The sequence below is a fragment of the Ambystoma mexicanum genome, chromosome 3p (assembly GCF_040938575.1).
Source record: "Ambystoma mexicanum isolate Mex_15411 chromosome 3p, UKY_AmexF1_1, whole genome shotgun sequence".
Taxonomy (NCBI): Eukaryota; Metazoa; Chordata; class Amphibia; order Caudata; family Ambystomatidae; genus Ambystoma; species Ambystoma mexicanum.
In genome coordinates this window covers 1,236,097,053-1,236,123,485 of record NC_090925.1, presented here as the reverse complement: position 1 = coordinate 1,236,123,485, position 26,433 = coordinate 1,236,097,053, and the positions used below count along the sequence as shown (strand labels likewise).

Here is a 26,433-nt window from a genome sequence, read left to right as displayed (position 1 = left end):
CAGAATAGCCAAGTAAGATTACCCGATAGGCGCTTGAAGTGGCTGATGACTGCAATAACGACACGGATGGAGAATCTTCCGCCTTCATATTGAGTGGATACATAAATGGGGAAATTATTGTTAGCTAATGCTACACACTACCGCAAGGCCGAGAGATAAATACGTAAACTTGACTCACCAGTGGAGGGATGTGGACGAATAGAGTGGGAATAGCGGTTGAGAGCAATTTTCGCCTCGCTTGCGGTGTGTTCTTCTTTATTAGCAATGATGTGGAGTACATGTCAGAGGTAAAGTGCCTGCTGCAGATGCGGTATCGATCACCCCTCTTGTCCGCAAAGACTTCTAGGACTCTACTTTCAAGCTCAGACGGTGGATATCCGCAATATCGGACCCATTCTCTTATCTGATCTATTGTCTTAGGGAAAACATGCATTATAGTACCTTCAGATTTATTATGGGTCTTCGAAGGGCAACCGCCAATGGAACAGGCAGGCATTGTGGAAAGTTCTGAAAAGTAAAGATCAACAATTCTCTATGAATACCAATGTGTTAAAAAATTAAATGACACATAAAAGGTTCAATGCAAGGTTCGTTTTGGTTCTTGGAACTATACACGTTATTCACATGCGGATAAGTATTTGAATAACTTTAAAAAAATAGAAAAATAATTTGACTAAACTCAGAACATGTGACTAGTTACTTGCATGTACTGTCTTGAACGAAAAGAAATTGGACGCAAAATGATTATGGTACATGGCCTTACCTTGACGAACAAACAAATAGAAGCAGGGATCAGAGTAGTTTCTTGTCGTAGAACAGGGAGCAGTTCACAGGTTGCAAACTGACGAGTTTCCTCGAAGTGGTCACGGAAGTTCACAGAGACGAAGAGCAGATAACCAGCACCTTCACGGGTTGACTAGCAAAGCGCAAAGAAGTTCTCATTAGAAATATGAAGTGGGTTATAAAGAATTCGAAACAGGGGTGTGTTTGTGAATGAATGACGTGTATATGTCGTGGCATTATGCGGTTTGCAGGGGGCCGTCCAGCGTGAGGGGGGATGCTTGGCAGGAGACACGGGGTCTGGAGGTAGACATGGGAACAACAACCCATGCTCTATAGACCACTTTGAAGTGTACATGGTCTTTGGCACCTCTTGGCCTTTATCGCTCCCTGACAGCTCCACTTGCCAGCACAAGTACCCCGGTGCGAACTGCCTTTGATAGGGCGGGGGGTGGATTGGGGCGGTGGTCGTGCAGACAAGACACAGGAAGACTCGTGAATGGAGACACACTTATGTGGATTGCAGGGGGCCGTCCAGCGTGAGGGGGGATGCTTGGCAGGAGACACGGGGTCTGGAGGTAGACATGGGAACAACAACCCATGCTCTATAGACCACTTTGAAGTGTACATGGTCTTTGGCACCTCTTGGCCTTTATCGCTCCCTGACAGCTCCACTTGCCAGCGCAAGTACCCCGGTGCGAACTGCCTTTGATAGGGCGGGGGGGGTGGATTGGGGCAGTGGTCGTGCAGACAAGACTCGTTTGCCGCAGGGCCTCGCCAAGGAGAGGCCATCTAACTGCATGTAAGAGGCAGGCTGCAGGATCTAGTACATGGAAGGCAGGGGGGTGAGTTTATAAATACCTCACTGTCATGATCTCTGCTTTCAAAAGGTCAGGGTTTTCCCAACTCCCTTGGAAGCAGATCCATAACCCAGGTTCCGAGTGCCAACCAGTCCCAATTGGGACCTTTTGGACCCAGTCCTGGCGCCAGTGGCACCAGGCTCATAAATATGCCCAGTCCCAGCGCTGGAAGCGCCGGGCTCATAATGCTTGGGTGGACTTACCTGCAGCAGACCATGCTGCTTACTTGCCTGCCAGTTGAGCCTCTGATCCTCTTCTGTTTGGAACTACTTTTCCTGTTGGGTGGGGCAGGAGCCACTCCCTAGATTCAGAACACTGGAACTCTTCTGGAAAGCAGGAACTCTTTTCTTACCTAGGCGTGTCTGTGGAAGGAGACACCTAAGCACTACAGGAGGCTATTTAAACCACACCCGATGGATGAATCTTGCTTTGCGTTATTCTGCATCCTCTGCAGCAGAACGCTCATCGTGTCTTCTGCATCTGATCCTGGGCCTAAGGAAAAAGGCTTACCATCCTGAATCCAGTCTTCAGCAACACCTATAAAGACAAGAAAGAACAGGTTAGCATTACGGTCTTCAGTGACAGCTCTTCACTTACCTGGTCCATCGGCTGTCACCAACGCCTCGCGCTGCATTCCGGCATCTGAAAGACAAAGGCTTACCTACTCTTCGTGTGCTCCGGAGGTCTTCACACTGCATTCCGGCATCTGAAAGACAAAAGCTTACCAACTCTTCGCACGCTCCGGAGGCCTTCGGAGCTGCATCCCGCATCTGAAAGACAAAACAAGGTGCGTTTAAAGACATTGGGGAACTTTAATACTCACGTGCCATTACTCCTTTCCACATCTAACCCAGTGGGTATTCCGGCACCCTGCAGCCGCTTCGAACTTGTACCTGCAAAATAAAAAGACAGAGCGCATCGTGAAGCAGGCAACAAGCGCTTACTTACGTGCTTCCAGGCGCTTCTATTCATCACACGGGCTCCATCTTCAACTCACTTCAGCCCGTCATCCGCCATCGCCGGAACCCTGCAAAACAAGAGACATCATTACTAAAGACTTTAAAGACATTAGAATTACTCGAAACTTACCGTTCGTGCAGTAAACGACGGACAGCAGTCCTCTGAAGTCAAGAGGCCTGCTCCCCTTATCCAGTGAAGAAACTGGTTACAGCACCCTGCCCCGAGGCAGATGGAGAGCACAGCGTTCACTTACCTAAGGTGAGAGCGTTAACCTTTGGGGTTCTACAGGAGAAGAGAAAGGGAAGAAGAGAGAGACATTCAATAACCCAGTTCCTTAATCCCATATTTTCTATCTGCAGACATCTTACCCTTCGAGTTAGACATACAGTGCACAGAGGTCCAGCCCAAAGAGCCAGCCGCGTATTACACATCACCTTTGAAGATACGGTATACGCCCAGTCAAGACCGGCGCCTCTACGGGAATCAGGTGAGCGTTACACTCACCCTCCCAGGAGAATATATGGGTGCAGTTCACCCTGGAGACCCTGGATGCCTAGGCAGTTAGTCAGCAGCAGGCTGGCCTGTGGTGGCAAGGCGGCACGGGCCAGAGGGGGTCATCTCTGTACCCGGTGCCCAAAAGGATGATTTATTATGATCAACCATATTGATTATTTACCTATAACCATGTTTTGTATCAATAAAATCCAACGGCCTTTTATTGCCAACGCTTGAACAAAGTGGTGTGGTAAGTATTTTTGGGGGAGGAGGCAAGGCCGGGAGGCTTGATGCCAACCCGCAAAATAACATATGTATGTCTGCTGCATATGGGTTCAACGGTTATGTGGATTGAAGGTGGGCGGCCAGCGTGAGGGAGGATGCTGGCCGGAGACATGTGGTGTGACAAGACAAGGCACAGGAAGACTATTCAATGGAGACACACTAGATTCATTTAAAAAATCAAAACAACCATTGTTAAAATATATGTTGGGTTTTATTTTAGATCTTAATTTCAATTGAACATAAATAATAAACATTACATATTGTAAAGTTCCGGTTGCAGCACATCCAGGGAAAATCCGGGGTATTGTCCACTGTCGCTGGGGAAATGTTGTCTAATGGCAAGTACCGCACAGGCAGGTATTACTCTCCGAACGCGGTGTCCGAGCCTCCCGTGAAGCCACCAAGTGAAGCAACGATAGGCCACCAGCCTGTACCACCTGTGAAAATGAAAGATGCAAACTGTATTAAAATGACAAAACTTTCTTATCACTGTCGATTCAGGTAAAAAATGTCATTCTGCTTTGAAAAAAATTCTATCTAGAAAATGCACAATATGGAACCAATTTACATGCATTCGAATGATATGTAGATGTAATTTTATATGTGGGAGACGACCATGAAATAGTAGTGGCATCACTGACATCACAACCAGAGTATACTTACTCGTTACTCGGATTACGCGGACGAACAGTGCCGCGAAGTTCGTGCATAAGCACCATCATCATCCTCAACACGGTCCGTGAGAGGCAGGCTTCCCTGAACTCTGGCAGCTCGGTGATGCATTGCGGACTTGGCTCGCCTTCCGAAATGTAGGCCAAGCACCCGGAATTTTCACGGCAGCAGCAGTTCTCCTCCTCAGTTGGCATTAGCTCGGACCGATTGCACGTGCACCAGGTGGAGACGCCGTCCATGCGACATGGTCCAGGCTCTTCATCCGTTGACTGGTCCTCCCAACTGCCGTCCGAATCCCCATCGTTTTCGCGTGCTTGCCTTTCCAGTAGTTCTTCCTCGCTGTACTCGGGCTCGTACATATACGGCATTATTGTAGCCATTGTGTGGTAAAGAAAGTAAAATAATTTACAGAGATGGTACAGGTGTTCACAAGGCCTAGAAGCGGCGAAGGTAGCTGACCAGAGCACAGAAACGAGTCACAGAATACTCAAAGTACCACAGAGTGAGTAATGGAATCGAAAATCTGCTGCTGTGTGTTGTGAAACGGTGTGTTTATACTTATTGAGGAAAGAGGCGTCCTGCCATTTCCATGGCGACACTTCATTAGCTGAGGCGCAGCGATTGTTGACACGAAACATGCTTTGGCGTTGGGAAATGGGCGGTACGCGTCTGCTGATGTCAGGCTCAGGGGCGGGGGATTTGATTTAGTGCCGCAAAAGCAGGTGAGCCAGGTCGATGGGGGGAAATGATAGGATTATCAGAAAATGGCGGCTGATTTCGAGTGCGTTAATGGACGAAAAGTCGGGTAAGGTCCATAGGAAAGTTTTCTACGATCTACCGAGTTATGCCTAAAAACACATGGCCGAACCGTCTGGACAATAAAAAAAAGTCCCGGAACTATCCTTTAAGCAATTAAACAGATATCTGCAACACCTGAAGTTGAAGATGCTCACACTCCAGGATGTCTTCCGCTCGGTACAACCGGGGGAGTTTCTGGTGTTAGATCTGCAAGACGCCTACTTTCACATCCTGATGAGGCAAAATCACTGCAAGTTCCTGTGTTTTGTGGTCAGGGAAGATAACTACCAGTTCCGGGTCCTCCCCTTTTGTCCTGAAGTTGTCTCCTGGGACATTCACAAAGTGCCTGGCTCTGGTGGCTGCCGTCCTCCGCAGGGAAGGCCATCATGTGTACCTCTATCTAGACGATTGGTTGGTGAGGGGTCTGTCGCAGGAACGGACGTCTGAGTCTCTCTCATGGTGAACATGGACCTGTTGCAACGGCTTGGATTCCTTATCAACTTCGAAAAATCATATCTGACGCCGTCCAGGGAGTTGGTGTTTCTGGGTGCTCCGTTTCTTACCCAGAACAATCTGGTCAAAACTTCCAGCGAAAGAGTGGTGAAGTTTCGGTCCAAGGCGGGCGAGTAGGGCCAGAGTACGGTGGTCTCGGTTTGAAGTTACATGTCGCTGTTGGGAGCCATGGCGTCATGCATTCCGCTCATTCCAAATTGGCGCCTGTTCATAAGACCAGTACAGGAATTCCTTGCAGACAGGTGGTCGCAGAGTCAAGGGTTGTGGTCTTACAAAGAGGTTGTGTCCAGGGGCTGGTGGAAGCTCTGCTCTTCAGTGGTTGACTTGCACAGACAATCTCGTGCAGGGCATGTCCCTGCTGGAACCACAGTTTCAGTTCACCATCGTGGCAGACGCCTCACAGGTGGGGTGGGGGGCGCATCTCGACGTGTCACAGGTACTGGGCCTATGGTCTCGGGAGGAGACAGGGTTGCATATGAACGTGCTAGAGTAGAGCGGTGCACTGGGCTCTGATGTCATTTCTACCTCGCATTCATGGAAAGGTGGTGCGGGTGTTGACGGACAATACCACCACAGTGTTCTATTTGAGAAAGCAGGGCGGCACGCATTCCCGGATCATGTCGAAGGAGGTCTGGCATTGGTCCCTGGCTCAGGGGTCCATATTGTGGCTTTCCATCTGCCGAGGGTACAGAATGTTCAGGCCGACGTGCTCAGCAGGGACACCAGCCAGCAACACGAGTGGCGGGTGAAGGACCAGCAGGTTGCAAAACTCTTCCGAAAATGGGGGTCTCCCCCACTGGATTTGTTTGCCACGCAAGAAAACAAGCAGTGTCCGGGGTTTGCCAGCAGACTGGCTCATCCGGATTCTATGGGGGACGCATTCTTGTTCCGTGGTCGGGCCTCTTCGCGTATGCGTTTCCCCTGTTTCCACTGATTAAGAGAACGATTCAGTGGGTGCGCAAGTACCAGTGCAGAGTGATATTGGTAGCCCCGTTCTGGCCCAGGCTGATGTGGTTCTCAGACCTCCTTCATCTGGCTGTGGAAGAGCCATTTCGTCTAGGAGCAGACTGGGATGTCCTGTCGGAGGACAAAGGCCGACTGTGGCATCACGATCCGGCATCTCTCGGCCTGGCTGCGTGGCTCCTGACCACACAGAGTTCGGCCATCTAGGTATCTCGCAGGAGTGTCCGCGGCAAGGAGGCGGCAAGGTCACGTTCTAACAATGTTTCATAGTGTTGTAAATGGGCAAGGTTCTGTGCCTGGTGTGAGGGGCATCCAGGAATACAGCCATTGGACGTCTCGCCGGCCCAGATATCCTGTACTTACAGCTGGCGCAAGAAGGCCTGGCGTTGTCCTCAGTCAAGGTGCATTTGGCAGTTATTTCTAGGTTTACGAGACAACGACAAGCCTTTGTGTCCATGCCTGCAAAAATGCAAGCCGCAGGTTTCCGATTATATTTACATCGCTACATTGTTTTCCGCCCTCGTAGAAATTGCTTCCTGCGAGTTATTTGTTTTAATTGAAATGTCCAAGTTCTGGCATAGCCCAAAGGGAACAAATGGAAGCAAAGATAATGTTCTATCATGGGCCATTGCCATTTTCAGAAATCTGCAGCCTTATACATTATAATCATGTGGCAAAAGCCATGTGGTTTGATTTTTACAATAAAGTAAACGATTTAAATGATCCTACCTGAACCAATTGAGAACACCTTTTGCTTTACATCACACCTTACATTACAAGAACAGAGGGACAACATCGATTTCCTCTACATCCCGCACAATACGGCGAAGCACAGACAACCAGCAATGCTACCTCCCACCCAACAATCGGACTCCATGAAGAAACCACTGCTGATCTTCATCCGAACAGCATCACAGCAGAAACACCAAGAATAATCAGCCCTGTTACCAACTTACTGGACCGCTTTAATGCAGAAGCAGCCGTCGCCGTTCTTCATCCTACCGACATCAACGCGGAAACACCACAAACAGACAACTACAAACTTGAACAACAAATAACCTCAAAACAAAATCTCACCCAGAGAATCCATTGTAACCTAATAAACGCAAGGTCAATGTCCAAACACTCAACTGAAATATACGACCTCCTTTCAGAAGGAGGCATAGACATCCTATTTATAACCGTAACATGGCTAGACGACAACTACAAGATCACCTTCAACAACTGCTTGCCTGAAGACTTCAAATGCATCCAAACAAACAGAAAATCCAAAAGAGGGGGTGGGGGGGGACTAGCGATCATCCACAAGGAACAACTGGCCATCAAAATGGAAGATCCTCTAAACGTCGAGAAATGCGAATCCTTAATACTACGACTTTCAGTAAACCCCAAAACTAACCTGAAATTCATACTGATATACAGACCACCAACCTACGATGCGACTTTCATAGACGCTTTCACGGAAGCAATCACCACCCTAGCCATCAAGTACAATCATCTGATCATCCTTGGAGATTTCAACATCTGGTTCGACAAAGAAACCACAACCACACAAAAATCCCTAACCGCCCAACTAGCAGCCATGAACCTACAACAACTAGTCAAAGGAGCAACCCACTCAGCAGGGCACACACTTGACGCAATCTTCGCCAACAAGGATCTCATCACCACGGCACCCCCAATTCAAATACTTTGGAGCGACCACCTCATCATTCCATTCATAATCACAACGGCCGCTCCAACAAAAAAGCAACAAGAAAAACGACTCATCATGATGAAAAGAAATTGGAGAACCCTAAAAAACTCCAACCTAACCGAACTCCTAGAACTCAGCAAACCACAAGCATCAACCATGGAAGAAGCAGATCTAGACAAAAAAGTTGCCCTACTTCATACCTGGATCGCAACAACCCTAGACGACATCGCCAAAGAAAAGCCTTTCACCCTATCACGTAAGAAAACCACAGCAAAGTGGTTCACCCCACTACTCAACGCCATGAAAAGAAAAAAAAACGAAAACTAGAATCTGAATGGAGGACCAACAACACCTCCGCAAACAAATTGAAATTCCTACAACAGATCCGCTCATATAAAAAGGAAATACAAAAAGCGAAGAGGAAACATTACGACAACCGAATCTTCAGAGCACGAAACGCTCAGAAAGAACTATTCAAAATCAAAAACCCACCGGGCTGCAACAACACGCCAATTCCATCGATGAAACTCTGCAAGGACCTCAGAGACCACTTCAAGAACAAAATAACCTCCATCCAACACACCATTCAAAACAGACCAACCGATCACAGCGCAAACCCCACCGACACCGACGAGGAACACGCAAACAAGCTACGGAACTTCACTTGAGGCTTTCGTCAAACTGGTAAACCAAAACAACAAATCGGGCTCTCCTGAAGACCCCTGCCCCCCGGACATATACAAAACAATTCTCAAACAAGGAACCCCCATGGAATACCACAGGAACCTCCTCAACCTCTCAATCTCAACAGGTAAAGTACCACAGGTCTTCAAATCGGCCTACATCAAGCCGCTACTCAAAGACACAACAGGAAACGTAGAGGACTTATCTAACTACAGACCCATCTCCAACATACCGTACATAGCCAAACTGCTAGAAACGTATGTCTACCAAATAACCCAAGAATTCATAGAAGAGCATTGCCTACTAGACCAGGCACAAGTTGGTTTCAGACCTATGAGAGGAACAGAATCGGCGCTCTTCTCAATATGGGACGACCTAAAAACAAACGCAGGCTCGGACAACAGTACCGCCCTGATTCTCCTTGATCTGTCTGCAGCTTTCGACACGGTCAACCACACCATCCTCATAAAGAGATTAGAAGGACTAGGGATAACAGACACTGCCCTACTATGGATCAAATCCTTCCTAACAAACCGAACAGAAACAGTATGGATGAAACCTTTTAAATCCAAACCCAGAGACTCCACGTGCGGAGTACCACAAGGTTCATCCTTCTCCCCGCTGCTATTCAACATCTACATGTACCTACTAATCAAACTCATCAAAAAACACGGCCTCACATGCTACAACTACGCCGACAATACTCAAATAATCTTCAACATACAAGATACCTGAGAAGCAAACGCCACATTAGAGAATTGCCTTTGTGACATATTCAACTGGATGAACCTCAACCATCTCAAAATCAACCCAGGCAAAACAGAGATGATGATCGTCTCAAAAAAGGGAGGAGACATAAACTACATCCCCTGGCCAAGAGAGCTCGGCACCACACCAGAACCATCATCAACTGTAAAAAACCTAGGGGTCCTGATGGATAACAATCTCACTCTAGAGCCACAAGTAAACTTGGTAATCAAGAAATGTTTCTTCCTCCTGTGAGCAGCAAAAAGGATCCTACCGTTCCTGTCATTCGCCAACAAAACACTTACCATCATCGCTCTGATCATGTCCAGAGTAGACTATGCCAACAGCCTATACCTGGACATGACCGAACGACTTCTAAAAAAAACTGCCACACATACAAAATGTAGCAGCCAGACTCCTCCTCAAGCTACCCCGAAGAGAACACATCCCACTCACGCTAAAAATACTACACTGGCTACCACTTAAACAACAAATAAAGTTCAAGTCCATTTGCATCATGCCCAGAGCAATACACAAACAAGGCGCAGAATTCCTAAGCGACAAACTAGGCCTACATCAACCGACAAGAAAACTAAGATATAGCACCGACATACGCCTGGAACCAAAACTCTACAATAGAAATAAATCGGAGGATCCTCTTTCTCCCACCAGGCACCCAAAACCTGGAATGACCTACCTAAGAATATATGGAACACAACAAACCATCTAGCATTCAGGAAACTCCTCAAATCATGGCTCTTCACAGGGTAACCACAACAGAGACGCACCAGAATGCGCAGACATTAAAACAACGATGAAAATAACTCCAATCCCGGCCACTTTCAAACTGGACAAACACTCAAACCAAAGAACTAACCACTCGACAGAGCATCAGATATCATGGAAAATGGCCACAAAAGGAAGGCTCCAGAGACTGAACACATAGTTAGACCCAGACGAAAGCCCTCAAGTGACTCACCCACTTGCACTTACCGGACGCACCATATCCAGACCGGCAGACGCATTTAGATAGAATTGAGAATATTAGCATGGCCACACTTGGATGGAATTGTGGACATTGGCCTGCGTTGCATCTAGAGGGTACTTTGAATGCTAGCATGCCCGCCCTTAGATAGAATTGTGAATATTAGCATGTCCACATTTAGACAGAATTGAGAATATCAGCCTGCATCGCATCTAGATAGGACCATGAATGTTGGCATGCCCGCACCTAGGTGAAAGCTGAATGCCAACATACCCACACCAAGATAGATTTGTGAAATATTAGCTTGCGTCGCATCTAGATAGGACTTCGAACGTTAGCATGCCTGCACCTATGCGAAACCTGAAGACTAGCGCAGGCCACACCTTGAATTGTGGACATTGGCCTGCATCGCATCTAGATGGGATTGATTGAAGGATAGCAAGATGAAACTTGATGAAACTTGAATGTTGGCGTGTGCCACATTTGGAATTGTGAACACCAGCCTGCGTAGCATCCAGATAGGGTTGCGATTGATAGCATGCCCACACCTGGACAGATTTCTAGACACTAGCTGGCGCCGCATCTGGATGGGACTGTGAATGTTGACTTTCCCACACCAGTGGTCGAAGTGGGCGGGAGCGGTACTCCTTTACTTCTTTTATGTTTTACCATTCCTATACTTTTATTTTGAAAAGAAACCGTTCCGGAACGGTTTCGTTTTAAAATAAAAGTGTAGGAAGAGGTTGAAACTTGCACTTTCAGTTCACTGCACAGGATGTTTCCTTAAAGAGCAGGCACATGTGTTTTGGTGTTTTTATTGTGCATGGGAGGGGGCACGGCGATGAGGTCTGTGGGGAGTTGTGCAGGCCAGCAGGGAACATAGTTCCACTACTTTTCGTACACTTCGACCAATGGCCCACACCCAGATAGAATTCTAAACATTGGTCAGCGCTGCATCCAGATAGAGTTGTGGGGGTCAACTGGTGCCACACTGAGACAGAACTGCAAATGCTAGCATGCCAAAGGTCGGGTAACCCACTAACCAATATAAGCTCAAACTCTGCATACTTATCTCACTCAAAAAAAACTCGCACAACCATCTCTTGCACAACAAACCACACGCACTTCACAACACTGCAACAACACATAACCCGGTTCAACAGCACACGCGGCCTGTCACCGATCCAATACCTGCACCAAAGCTCAGCATCTGGTGTATACCGAGTTGAAGCTGCCAACAGAACACCACTCCTCTCACTATCCTACTCCCTCTTCACCTTACTAACCCACCCCACCTTATTTACAGATCCGCCAGAGCGCCTGGGGACCAATTCCGTTGGTGACGGTGCGCGGTACAAATACCTTTTAACATTTTAGCTGGAATGGTTCGGTGACTTGAGAACTGCGCTTACTTATTGCTCAGGTGAAACTTTGAGGTCAGGAGAGAACCCTAACATGGCCGGCTTCATCTAAGGTCGATATGCCACTGTTTGTGGGCGAGTATACAGCTTTAAAAGGTAAACATGTAATTATAACCGCGGTTTTTCGCATACTTTACATTAGGCCTAATGCATCAACACTAAAAGAAATGAACACGCACACAGTTCCCAACCATTGACAAAATGTTAGGTGTAAGTATTAGCTCGTTTATTTTTTTTTATTATTATTTTTTTTTTAAGTAGGTTGTCCCCGGAATAGCCCAATTAGGCATATCTATCAATAAAGGAAGTTGACATAAAACTATGCTCGAACACCCGCCTGGCGCTTCATATCGTAAACCAATCAGAGACTCGAGAGGAGATCGGAGCCAATTTGTGAGCCTTGTTAGTGAGTGTTGGTGACCCCTTGCGGCTAGAAGGGCGATTGGAAAAGTGCGGCGGGAACCCACAGAGAGACACGCTACACATAAATGGTCCATTGCATGTTTCAGCAATGTGTTTGCCAAATGGCCTCTTGCCGATAGTAACTGAACAGATGTGAGTTTGTGAGCTGCACTAGTGTTGGCCGCTTCCCGATCTTTTCCTTAAAGTGAGCTCAGCTGTGGGTGAACAATTGCCACTCCAGTCTGCCCCCCTTTCTATTTGAACTCTAACAATCACAGCTGCACTGTTTCCACGCCCTCCGCGTGAGCGCTGTCTGCTTATTGGTTTGCACCGATGTTCGGAACTGGTTGTGACCGGTTCCCTGGGTTGCCTCCCTCTACCTTCCGTGTCTCGTCTCACTCTGCAGTTGCCTGTCGCTGAGCTCGCTGTATTTACGTGCGGATGGGATGCCTGCTTGGTAGTGGCTACCGGACTGAGTCCCTACAATGAGTAGCTCTTCTCTGATCTGCGAGCGACTCTTGCGCTCTCCCAGGTTGGTTATTCGCCTTTGATCCTTTGTGTATCTGTTTAAAATGCCATTTTTTTTTCTTTTGTTAATTTCGCGGGAACTGTGGTAGGTGCAGGGATTTTCCGAATCGATAGGGGGTAGTATAAGCACAAATAGTAGATCTGGGATCGCATGGTCTGAGTGTCATGCTGCACAGAGCAGAGAACGCATGCACTGCAAAAGTCTTTAGCAATTGATTGAAAGGGAGGCGCCGAGTCATGCATTGCATGCACCATGTGAAGTTCTGCATGGCTTGTGTGCTGTTTTTTTAATTTTGAGTATTTTAACCGTTTTATGAACTCCGACTGTAGAAATGTTTTTTTGCAATGTGACTGGACACAAAGCACCCCATAGGCTCCCCCAAAAAGATTTTGAAATGTCAATTATCTCTTTAATGGGATTTAATTTACTATGTTTTTCTTTCTGTGTTTTAGTCCCAAGAGAGACCTCTTCTGGCGAATAAAGGCTCTGCACTCCAGGCAGTGTTACTTCGGATTGACTGTGATTGGGCTGGGAAAAGGACGGTTTTCTGCCAGACCACTCTGGTGGATTTAATAGCGACTAGTACAAAGAAAATGTGACTTAGTTTGTCCATTGTTTTCTGGCAAACGACGGGCTATAAGCATTTTTAGTCTAAAATGCTTTATTTGCGTGTCTTTTGTATGTATCCGCTGGGCCTGTTGGAAGTATCGTAGTTAACTATGCCCACCTAAATAAACGGATTTACAACCGTGTACAATGTAAAGGAATGGTCCACTATACACGATTCTAGTCCACTTTTTAACTTAAGTTCTGACAGTTAATCTGGATCAATTGAAAACTCATAGCAGTGTGGATGATGCATGTTCCTGAGAAGTCCGTGTCAGAATGTGTACATTTGAGGATTTTTGTCGTTTTGCCCTTCTCTAGTCACAACCCAAAAGCTCTGAATTGGTGTTATATTTACATTTTATTGTGCAAAGTTAACGTGCATGCTTTTGATTAAATGTGACTTGCACTTCAAAGCTCAGTGCAAACGTGCAATCCTATTCATTCACGCGTGATGACAGTACAGTTTGGTGGACAACGTGAACTTTTCACAAACTTGTCCCGATACAGGCTCCCAGGAACAGGGTTGTCAGTGACGTTCACAGGTGAAAAGATCGTGGTGTTTGGTGCGTTCAAAATTATAACGCCCTAACGTTCACCATTTAGTCGGGCCTGTTTTCTCCAGTATTTTTTTTGAGTTATTGGGTAACCATAATGTGGCCTGTCGCCGTTATTTTTTTTATTGCAAATCATAAACCAGAGTGAAATTTCAAGTTGTGAAAATAGACTAAGATGTTAGTCTGCACCTGTATTCTGTATTGAGAGACTGTTTGCACTATCGTGCAAAGCACTTTCAAACATCTGGTAGTCTGTAGTTGGAACTTCTTATTGTTAGCCCAGAACATATTAGCTATCCATTATCTGTATTGATTGGTTTTCTGTCCAAATCCGTCGGAAAAAATGCCTTGCCAGTACAACAGATGAATGCATAAACGTGTTTCGCCTCTATATTACCAACATATTTTAATAGAATACTTTTATTTTTGGAGAAAAAAAAATGGAGGTATTTGGCTAGCCTTCTTAATAAATGTGTCATCAGATTATATACGTTTCTTAATAAAAAAAAAACATTCCAAAAGTAGAAAGCATTGTGCTCGGTTGCACTGTATTTTTGCTTCCTTATTTTCTGACTCAAGATTGACTTCAGAAGACTCAAATCCTAGTTGGTTTGGCTCCGTCTGTGGTAGAGGTTTCACATAGCTACTCTAAAACAAACCACCAAGTTATGGTTTTCATTTCTAGTATGTGCAATGTCTTTAGGTATTGCCTTTCCAAGAATTCACACGTTTATCTTTTACAGTTTCTCATTTCTAGCAAAAACCGATGTTGCTCTATCAATGTAGTGATTAACTTCAGTTTTAATGATATAGAACAGGTTCGAACCATTCAAAGCTCAGCTCTAAACGTATTTGCTGCTCTGCGAGGATTCTGGTAAGCACAGGCTGAGCCTTTTCCTTCGAATTGGTATTTTCTTTCCAAGGGCAAAAATAACTCAAAATCCAAATGGTGCATTGGCGCTGTTGCACACTATTAATTATCATGACCCAATGGAATCTTTAGTGAAGCTATCGCCTATCCTAGCACCTGTCCTCAATCCACCCTTCTGTTTCATTGTACTTCAGTAGCTGATTTTGCTCGTGATACAAAGTGTACTTAAAATTATACACCTAGTTGGCAGTAAGAAAGTGATGTGAACAAATTATTACCATTTCTGTCCGTTTGGAAGGCATATATGTCTCTTGTTTACCCGGTGAATCCAGCAGAGGCTCTCTGTACTCACGGCCACATTTTTCTAGAGTTGCACATGCTCTGGCATTAAGGTTTAATGTATTTTGGACAGTTCATGTGAATAGGATTATTGATATTTGATGACATTGCTTGGTCTTGCTTAATGCCACTGAGATTGGTGTTGTGCAGTAAATCGTTTCTTACATTGATTTTGGTTCTTGTTGCATCATCATAGCAAGATCATTTTTTCCTACGTGTTCCAAATACATTTAAGTGGAAACCTTTTACATTGTTGTATTCTATTGAGAACAATACTTCTTGCATCTATCTTGTAATGTTCAGTAGAACATTTTTCTTAGGAGTTGAGATATCGTGCACAGCATCAAAACATGACTGTGAAGAGAGGTAAAATAAATTGCACTTATTCGGCATTGGATCTTTCCTTCATGGGTTTGCACGCTAAGAATACTTGCAAACTGACAGCATTGGATTTATTAGTACGATTCATTACACTGGCAGTGTTTAAATAACTAATATAGCTTATCGTATTCATCTCTTTCGTTGGTTTTCTGTTGGGAACGCAGAGATTGCCGGTCCAGCGTCTGCTCTTAATTCATGGCGCAGAAGTGTGGGTTTCTAGTGAGGCACAGGTCAAGACTATGGGCAAGATGTAACAAGACAGGCTAGATGCAGTAGTAGGAAAAGCATGCACTAGCCAAAAAGATGTAAAGTGCCGTCTTAAATATGTTCATCCTCATGAGCAACTCAGGGACAGTGCCTGCATGATTGCAATGATGCCTGTGATATTTGATGGGTGTTTTAAGACTTTAAATGACATTGGAGTACTGTAGCGGGAAAACCCTTTTCAGGGAAGACTCATTGTTAATAGCGTCCTGTATGTTGGAGTTTGTCCTAAATTAGCTCAGTTTGGATATTAGTTGGTGGCATGTGTTTAGTGCTTATTTTGCAGAGTAAAATTGAAGGTAGCATTCAGGATGCATTTGTGATCATTGAAAAACGAATGCATCCTGAATACTAATTTCAATTTTACTCTGCAAAAAGCTTACTTGGCACTAAACACAACATGCCACCAATTAACGTCCAAACTGAGTTCATTTAGGACACCTCCAACATACCCAACACATAAACAAGATACCAATTAGCCTTGCAAAATACCTTATGAACACGTGTTGGCTTAGTCATGTTACTCCATGGTTTTGGGAGCACTGGAAAACTGTAATGACACTTGACTATTTCATTCTAAAAAAGAACATTGGGCACAGCGCAGTACGATTGGTTTTACATTAACCTTGCGCGATTATTTCCTCCTGAACACCACAATACGCAGTGGCCAACTACGAATTTTCGATCACTCCTACACCTCAGCTTGTAAGACAATTGGTTTCCCTAAAAACGATCTATACTCATTGTTAATAGAACCTACACTCACAAAAGGGCCAACACTAAGAGAAGATCTTGATCCACAGGAACAAGCACACTCTGTTTAATGGTAAAAGGGCTGCAGGCTGAGACTACAATCTACATTGGAGCTGAACAGCAAAAGGGTCTGCGTGCCCCATCTAAATCTTCTGGGATGTAAAATTCCCAAATATGCCTCGGACATCGCCTTTGGGCATATTAATGATAACTCAAAAAGGAAGCCATGCTCTTCAGATTGAACTACTTGGTTGAGCAATAAGAAATATCTGATTACGATTTGTGGTTCTCTCCCCGTTGACACTGCTCAAACCCCTGTCACCATTTGGGTTCTGGATTGTTTTCTGGAGTGCATTGAACTTCAGCTGCACTCACCAAGTAGCTGCGAGTTCCTCTATTAACATGATTTCTTTTTCCTTTTTTTTAACGCAGGCAGACCCAAGACCTTTGAGTCATGTGAAATATATTCAACGTTTCCTCCACCTGACTTGCAACAGAAGGAACAGACACATTTACCCCTCGCTAAGTTTTGCAAATCCCCAACCCCCAAAAAAATCATTCAGTGAATTTGACAACAGGAAGTCTAAGGTCTGTCACCTTGATGGTATGAGCCACAGGTGCAATGACTCCTAATGCCGAGGAACTGTGAGCAGAGTCACCCTACACTCAACAAACAAAGGCCATACGCCTTACAGAAAATTCTGAAGAACATTTGCAATCTAGGAAACTCTGTGAAATACTGCCTGTTCTAGAATTAAGTCACCAACTCCCGAAGGAGACCGCCGCACAATATTTAGGTGAACACAGAGTAATGCACTAAAGTAATTCACAAGGGCAACCAAAAATAATGTCCCAGAATGAATGAATGAATGAATGAATAAATGAAGACTATAACAAATGGGTTGATTCTCATACAAGGCATGGCCCTGTGGCTCTCTTGCAGGATGTCTGCGCCTGAACAAATCTTATCAACACCTCCTGCCCAATGGGGTGTGGGAAGAGGTGGGGGTCAACAGGATGAATTGTCTTGCTTAAACGTGAAGTTCATTGTACACACTCCAAATCCCATTTACATTTGCCTGGATCCTGAAATTTAGCATGTAGGACATTTTTGTGAGACTGATTTTCTGAAAACTAACATGCACGCATTTTGGCACCATGCTTCTGAGGTTGACGAGATGAGCAGTAGGAGGCATTGATTATGCGCCAGTATAGTATGACTAAAGTCCCGATAGCCATACAGTGTCCTTCAGTCAACCCACCTGCGGCACAGACAGTGGACAAACTGGTCTCATCCACTGTTTCCAATACTAGAAGAGCAGTTGGTGCTTGGCAGTCACTACAATACCGCATCTGAGATGTAGCACAACATGGATAGCTTGCAGGAATTGAAATAAACTGGTACTAGTAAGTAGGTACTAGAAGTAGCGCCTATGTTCTGATCTCTCCCAGTAAGCAGGAGCTGCTACTTGAGGACAAGAAAGTAGCTTAAATTGCGGGCAACAGATCTAGCTCCATCAGTTTAAAGCAACATTGCTTTTGCCATCAAGTAGAATAGTTCACAAAATGTCTGAGTAAGTTCTTGAAGATTCCAAATGCGGTACTGGAAAACTAAAGTAAACTCATTTGGGTTTTTGATTATGCTCCATAAAAATGAAGCGATTGAAGCTGCTCAGTATTAGAGTATATGAAAAATTGAAGTCCGATTAAGATGCATATTTATGGACGTTTCAACGGCCAACATGTGTAGTTTTACATGCTTATTCATTGTCACCAATTGTGTTGGGAGACAAAACTATCTTGAGGCAGGTCAGATTTAAGATTACTGGGACCTTGCAACCTGCAAATATTAACCCAATATCTCCAGATAATAGTTCAATCCCATATCTACAGTAGGGCAAAAGGCACAACTGATACTCCATGACAGAATGTTGCCTTTTTATGGCTGTGATACTGCAATCAATAGAACATGCAGGCTTCCACCATTCGACTGACTTGGTAGCTCTAGACAACTCATCAGTCTGACATAAGTGAATGTCATGCCAGTTGTCACCTTTAAGAAGAGGTAGCTATAACTCTAGAAGAAACCAAGCTAGTGACTGACGATTTGGGGAATCTATTGGATGGAAGAATCTTTTTACATTTTTATTTTATTTCTTACAAAACTGAAGAAATCCAGTAGACCTATAAATCGGTTGCTTTTGAGCAATGAGATGAAGCCATGCAAAAAAACAGACTTGAGCTCACCACCTACGCAATAGGGAGGAAATCGGGCATCTGTTGCTGCTGGTTAAACTATTTAAATGAGTCATTTACCGTGTCACAATAAATAGCCGTTTCTATTTGTGGTACTTGACCAGTGTGAAATGCTAAACTAGAGGGGTCAGTGTCATCTGCAACCTCCTTAAATTTTTAGCGATTCTGAGATTTAGGGGGTACTCTGCCTTGTATCAGACCTAACGGTGCACCCTGCCCTTCCAGCAACACATGAGCGAGATGGAGGTAATTCTTAAAAATCCCACTAGACCTGCAGGCGAGTTCCTTGGTTAACAGAAATGCTCTTGCCCCATGGTAATGGGTGACAAAATATTGACCAGTGCTTTCTGTAAAGTGGAGCAGGTCCACATAAGCACACTTCATGTTTGGTGCAATTTTGCCAACCAAGGCCAGTCGTGCACAGTAAATCTTTTGCTTACCATTTACTTTAAACAAAGTTTGTTTTGTAGTAACTGTCAAAGGTTTCGAAAGTCTCATGCTCACTAACAAGGTAGAGTATACTCCCCTTTCATAAAATCTGCTCGCCAATGCGAGTGGGCTAGTAGATTTTGCAAGCCCTGTAAAGTTGTTAAAATGAGGAAAGACCGACTCGGCAAAGGTGCATCAAATCACCCCAAATAGTTATTTTCTAATACAAAGGTTAACGCACAAGGTGGTTCTTTCCAGTCGTGTAGGGGCAAATGGAAGGACTTGATTCTAAATGCATGAGCAAAACAAGTGGCTATCTGTACGTCATAGTCACATCTACTCCACAATGTTTTTTTCCAAAGTTCTTGGCGTGTAGAATGTGTATGTGCTTTGCTGGATGCAACAGTTGTTAGAATCCTCATTTCTGTGGCACAGTTCAGTAGCAGACTAAATACTTATTGCAAGTTCCCATGACCATTGCTGTAAAGGCTGAGGTTTTATCCTACTATTAAATGTTCTGCCCTTTTCAGTCCATCTGCGCTTTGGACCTATCCTGGCTCTGAGCGATGAAGCTAAACTTATTTACAATGACACTGAGTAGTAGATTGATAGTTAAACAATTTAAGCAAAGCAAAAGCAGTTATGTTTAAAAGTTATATCGTAACATTATTAAATGTTTCTTTTAATGATCACATACCTAATTCCCTCTCTGTACTTGTAATAAAAACTTTTGAGATATCCACCCCAGAGGATTTAAACGGACAACACCCTGGACCTAAGGACTCTGAGCACATGCATTAAGAAACGCATGAAGTGAGTCTTCATTGCCATAGTTTATTTAGAAGTTGGGCTACTTGATGCTACCATGTATCTCGGTCAATTTTCAAATTCAGGGTCCACTACTATCCCTGTTAATTTAAAGCTCCCCCGATCCCCCACTGGCCTAAAACCTGTGAGCCAAGTCTCCTGCAGCATCGTCAATGGTCTTCTCAATTAGGGATCCAATATTAGGCTTTCTGTGTTCTCGGGAACATTCATTAGAGGGAAAGGGTCACTTCAGAAGTTAGTCTAACCTTCTTCAGTGTGCATTCTTGTTGGGCATTTCCTCAAGGACCTCAAGGAAAAAGGAATGGTTTCTTAGTAATGCCTTCATGCCAAGCCGCATACTCTGCATGTGACAATTAAGGACACATGGATCCAGATGACTGGCAAGATGCCTTCCTCCTAATTTAGCGATTCAAAAAGTGACAGTGCTGTGGACTGTGTTCTCGGCTGCGCCTCTCGTGTCGTGAGGGCCCTCTGAATTCTTTTGTAGTATTTTTCTTGTTTTGTGGGTTTTTTAATTTAGTTTATTTTAGTAGTTACACTTAAAAAACAGCAAAAAGAAGTATATATTTTTTTTTGCTTGCTCTTGACCCGGTTTAATGACCTTTCTTGATGAGGCCTCATCATGGCACATTCAAGTTTTACTTTACCTGTGTAGACAGTCTGTCGGATTTGGGTTCCTTAAATGCACTCTCTTGTTTACATCTCCTCACACAGCTCAATCATTGGTCTTGTCTGGTGGCAGCTTTTGTGAAATGTGTTGGAGCAGCCTGCTGTACCCTGTGGTTGTTTGTCCCTATAGGGAACCCATGTGACAATTTGTCAGTCTTAAAAGCTGGATGTTTCTTACGTCAGGGTGATAGACCTTAGACTGACTTGTCAAATTCACTGAATTATTTTTTGGGTATTTGCAAAACCGCATGTTTTAGAGAGTGAGATCTACAGTTAGCAGACCAGATTGACTTGTTTGAGAAATCTCTGTAGTTATCTAAACCACATCACACGGAAATCCTGGAAAGAAGCCAGCAAAAATAAAATATGGTATCCCCTCACTGACAGTGTTGATAGGAGAGAGCCTCAGTCAGCAAATGATTGTCCAACCAGATGCTCTGCTTCCTTACATGATTAACCCATAGGACGAGCTTTGAAGCACAGAAAAAGACGCAAGGTAGGGACCAGCTAAGATTGCAGCTCACTTGAATATTTTACTCCTAGGAAAGGCCTAAATGCTCAGTCCTTGTGCGGATACAACAGAAAAGGAGTTGCTGCCAAAGCCTGAGGTCTGTGGTTGATATCCAAGACCGAGAACGATGATACAGTACCTCAAAGTGCATTCTGAAAGCTTCTGACTGGATTGGCAATGGCACATGCACCAAGTCACCTGGTAACTGATGGCTTGCAAACTGCAGTTTCACTGAAGGTTGAACCATTGAGGGTGCCAGAATCGGGGAGCTTCTCTCCACTGCAACGCAATGTGTAGCACACTTTGTGCCGGTACTGAGAAGTTTGGATTCCCTATGTGGCTATTTCTTGAGTTACCTGGAACATTTTGTTGGTCCTGCCAAGAACACTAATATCAAGGACAGTGAATCGTAACATGCCAAATGACTTTCTGAACCTGCACTATTTACTTGTAACCTATGCCAACATCTTTTGCCTTTTACAAAAGATCAATTTTTACCATAATACATTGGTGGAAATTAATTTAAATGAATACTGTTAATCTGTATTTTAATCTTCCTGCCTGAAAGTTGACAATGACTGCCCAACCACTGATAATTCCAGATGCCTCAAAGAAAGCGTAAAAAACCAGGTGCGTTTAGCAAGTGCAACCAGTGAAAGGGTCAGCCTGGCACTCCCCCTAACCCTCCCCCCCCTTACAGTATTGATGTATTGATAAAGTTAAATTGGGAAGGAACGCCTGTTTTTATCGCAACTGTGTTTTAGTGATTGCCGTGCTGCTGGGGGCTATGTTGTACGTGCAAGACTACTGAGGTTGGGCTGTATTTCTTTGCTCTCCATTCACTGTGCTTGGAGGCGAAGCTCAAGAACCCACACAAGTGCGCAGTGTTCGCTGTGTTTGTGTTCAATTGGACCGGACCTATCTCATGTTGACATTCCTTAGTACTGTTGTGTTGAAGTTGTTAGTACAGAACGACACTCATAAACGCTAGAGAGGCACATCAGTGAGCATAGTAAGTAGAAACTGTCTAGTTTACTAAATTGACCTTCACGGGTTTGTTAAACAGTGGCTTTTTACAATGAAAAGACCAAAAGTGTGAATGTATATGGCCTGCGTTGTGCCACGGCCCAGGCAGCAAAACAAGCGAATACCCCAGCGACTCGGCTGCCACCTAATACTAATTTGCCAACCGGGAAAATTAATTCAGCCAATAATGTAGCTGAATCCGTGGGAAGCATTTCGGCAAATGAAAAGGTGGCAGTGAGTGACACGTCAGGTGAAAATACCAAGATCACTGACTTCTATAAAATGACTCTTCCTGGCTGTTTACTTGACAATAATTAAAATGAAACGGCACTTGATTTGGAGTCGCCAGTAAGCCCTGCACGACATTGGAGGCAAAACTGATGTCCGCTGTATGGGTTCCGACAAATGGGTCATCAGGAGTCAGCCTGTGTGACTGGGCAAATAACTAATCTTCAAGCACAGTATAGCAACGTAATTGGTTCTCACCTTTCGGCCACGCCAGATTTGGAATGTTTGCTTTCAAGTTCCTCTTGTTTTTCCACAAATGAAAGTGATTGACTCTTTGCACTCAGTCCAGCTTCGACACTCCTGACTCTACACCCCTGACTATCTCTAAGGATGTCTTGGGTGCATCTGCCACTCTGAATGTGGTGGCCGCTTCTGTTGATGTGCTATTTTGTTTATGCTCTAAAATTGCAGATGAAAAGCGTGACCTGAAATTGGTTCCATCCCAAGTTGTTGACATCATTCTTGCAAAATCAGCCTCCCAAGTGATAACTAACATCGAACCATCTCTCATTGATATGTTTGGTATAAATAAGCCTCCCCAAATTGTACTGCAACAGGAAGCACCCACAGTTGCAAGGGTATCGCAGAACATGGCACAAGTTGGGACTTCCATCTTGGGTAAAATGAAGACTGCAGCATCTTTGACAGCAGAGGCGGATCTCATTCTGCCCTGCGCCCCGACGGCAACCTCGGGCAAGTGCACCACCCATAGGAAAAAAAAAACACGGGAGGCTCTGTAAATTGAATAGCACCAACAGGTTCTTTGTCAGTTAGTGCTGACTGCTTTGAGCCAGCAGTAGCTATAGCTTGTCCCTCCAGCATCCGCCAAGTGATAACCGAGAGTGTACTTTTGTAGGAACAACCGAAGAGTGCACCACTAGACCCCTAAAGGGCCCAATGGACAAGTGGGTGCAGTCTGCCCCACAAGTTTTCCAGTATGAACTACAACATAATGTCATAGAAGCGAATATCGTTCCTCATGTGGTGTTTCCTGCAGCTTTGTCAATGGGGCACAGCAATTCGCAAGACGCAACGGTTACTCTGCAAAACTTTCAAAATGATGGAACAAAAGTTGTTTCGAATCCCACTACAGGTGTGAAGATTGGGACCTTGGGAAAGTGGGTTAAATTAGGACTGTATCCCACTAATAGCAGCCCTTTCCTGAAGTTTTATACTTGTTCTATTTGACAAAATTGAGGCCTTGAACTTGAACATCGCTAGAGATAACATATAAAACACCTAGAGTTGCCCAAGATGGACAGCTGTACTAATCGAATTTACATCCGACGCGGTGGTAGCGTCGAGTACCTCGTTTCTGACATTTTTCAATTCAGACTTTCTACCGTCTGTCTGTCTGATACTAATATACAACATTAGTTGCCAGCAACGAGTGCAGGGCTGAGGAGCCTTTAGGTTCATTTAAACGAAAACCTGTTGACCAAGCCAAAAAGCATTTTGATGGCATCTGTCGCTACCAAACATTATTCCAAGAGGGACGCTAAAGAAGTAGCCAATTGGATCCCCTTCACAATAGTGTGAACAATACTGAAGGTGTTCCACTTTGTCTAATTGTAAATGGCTAACTTGGAATACTTGTGGCTTTCATTTTTTTCTTAACCAACCCATTGGGCACCTCAACGATCTTGTGAAGTGGCATTTTTCTTCTTCAGGAGACGTAGCTGATTGATTCCTTTTTCATTGATTGATACAAAGTGGTACTTTTTCTGCCGCTCCCAGTTGCAGAGGTCGCTCATCGGGTGGCCTTGCTGTTGGAGCTAAAACCCACTTCAACATTAAACTGTTTTAATTTGACTCACTGTCACATTATGTTCTCCCTGTGTATACAAGTGGGAACCTCTCCAATAGTGGCTTGTTGCTTCTTAGTGTATACGACCTTCCCTCCCCCCCCCACTGATGGACTGTATTCTAAAACCATCCAAGAAAAGTAGAAACATTGATGCAGCATGCTATGTTCAGTTCCCAGGTGGTAATGCTGTTATAGCTGGTGATTTTAATACGCATCTTTCTTTTGAAACTCAGAACGTAAGCGATTTTGAAGCCACTGTTGATTCTTTGTTTTACATGACGCAACGGGAAAATGAGGTGGGCCATGGATGGGGGACGTTTTGCAACTCTTTTGACTGTGTCTGAATAAGAAACTACTGGAAGGTGAGCCGCTGGATCGCACGTGGTCCAGCGGTAAACCTTCTTCGGTGGTTGATTGATTAGGTTTTCTTGGATCTAATACTTGCACTATATTCTCATCGCAGAACTAGACATGCGTGATCACTTCCCTATCTCATGGACTCAGTTTGCGCTACACACACTTTCTGGTTGGCCAATCTCAATTGTGGGATTTCCCTGCAGGAGAACAGCAGCAGTTGGTCGGACGGCACCATCAAATGTGTGCTTTAATCCACCTACATTCCCATGCCTTAGAACTTTGGTTTGAAACCAACAACTGGGATTTGTTAGCATTTATCACCTGTCTGGCCCGATGTCTCAATCTGAATTCCCGGAAAAGCCTATATCGTAAAGAATGCACAAAGATTAAGAAAGATAACAGCACAGATAGGATTGTGAAAAGTAAATTACTTACTGTACTAGCCACTAAATATAGAAATTGTCTTAAATGGCATAGCAACTGGACATTTGTTCTCTTTTGAAAACCTGTAACAACAAGAAATATGGGCATATTACAGACCATGCATATCTAATGTCAACGCCCCGGAAATTAACGTTGGTTTCAGAAGAGGCGTGGCTGGAGCATTTATCCTCTTTATTGGGATGACATTACCTTAAGTTAAAATGCCATAAGATTTTTTTTTTTTGTAGAGCCCTCCCCAAGTTGGGCTGTGCACAACCTCTCAACATGGTTCATAAATTGAAATCCTCCATGGGCCCGTTCCCCGACACCATCTCTAATGTGGTTTTGAAGGCAAACCCTGAATTTTGGGCTTGTCAATTAGCTCAGTTACGGTGAGTGGTTCCATTCCGGATAGTGTAGGGAATCCATCCTTGTCCCGGTCCATAAGAAAGGAGATGGGGAGGATCCCTCCAACTACATACTCCTCGCCATGCTTGATTCCAGTTCTAAGCTTTTTGTATCGTTGCTATTAGAGCAACTATCACATCTCCTCCAGTAAGTTTCAGACAGGTTTCATGAAAGGCCATAGCACGACTTAACAACCTATGTGCCCTTCACTATTTGTTTAACGAAACCTACAGCGGACTGATGAGAAATTGTATCTGTTTCATAGGTTATTCAAAAGCATTCGACTCAGTGTGCCGCCCACTATTGCGGCACAAACTTAAAAACTGGAGCCTGGATCCAATGCTCTTGTATAACGATACCAAGTTGTCTGTCCACCTGAGCCAAGAGGGCGTTTTCTCTAAGCAGATCAGTACAAATCGAGGATTGAAGCAGGGCTGCCAAGACCATCCTTGCTTTTTAATCTCTATATATCTGATATGGATAGTGCCCTCAGCTCAGTGCAAAATACAACTCCTCTCCCATATAGGTAATGAAGCAGCTCCATGCTATGCGGACGGCACAGTACTTATTGATTGTAGCCCTATTGGTCTATTGTGTTTTGTCACTGCTTTCTCTTATTCTTTGTTGAATCATCTAACTATTAACAAAGCCAAAACTAAAGTATTAGTGATTGGTAATAAACAGAATCTGAGAAGTAAGTTTGTGTGGAAAATTGACCAGTATTCACTGGAGGGGGTTGAAAATTAATTTACCTTGGTTTTCCTATAAAATCTAATACAGCTAAATCCTTTTATGGTGATCATATTGTAATAAAAATTCGGAAGAGGTGGTCGGTAATCAAAAAATGCTGTGCAAAAAGGTGGTAACATA

At 44.4% G+C, this 26,433-nt stretch overlaps 1 protein-coding gene across 6 annotated transcripts in view; it reads left to right on the top strand.

The window, feature by feature from the left end:
• The window catches only part of ATF7IP (activating transcription factor 7 interacting protein), an 813,149-nt gene that overhangs the window by 229,149 nt on the left and 557,567 nt on the right, over nucleotides 1-26,433 (top strand). Inside the window, exon 1 of one of the 6 annotated variants that reach the window (XM_069652714.1) lies at nucleotides 12,377-12,793. The exons of 2 other annotated variants lie outside the window; for them this stretch is intronic. In XM_069652714.1, coding sequence (XP_069508815.1) covers nucleotides 12,747-12,793 — 47 coding nt within the window. In that variant the 5' untranslated portion in view covers nucleotides 12,377-12,746. Of the gene's footprint in view, nucleotides 1-12,376; nucleotides 12,794-26,433 lie in introns of those variants that run through there. 3 more of the 6 variants (XM_069652713.1, XM_069652708.1, XM_069652709.1) reach the window with 3 other exon arrangements.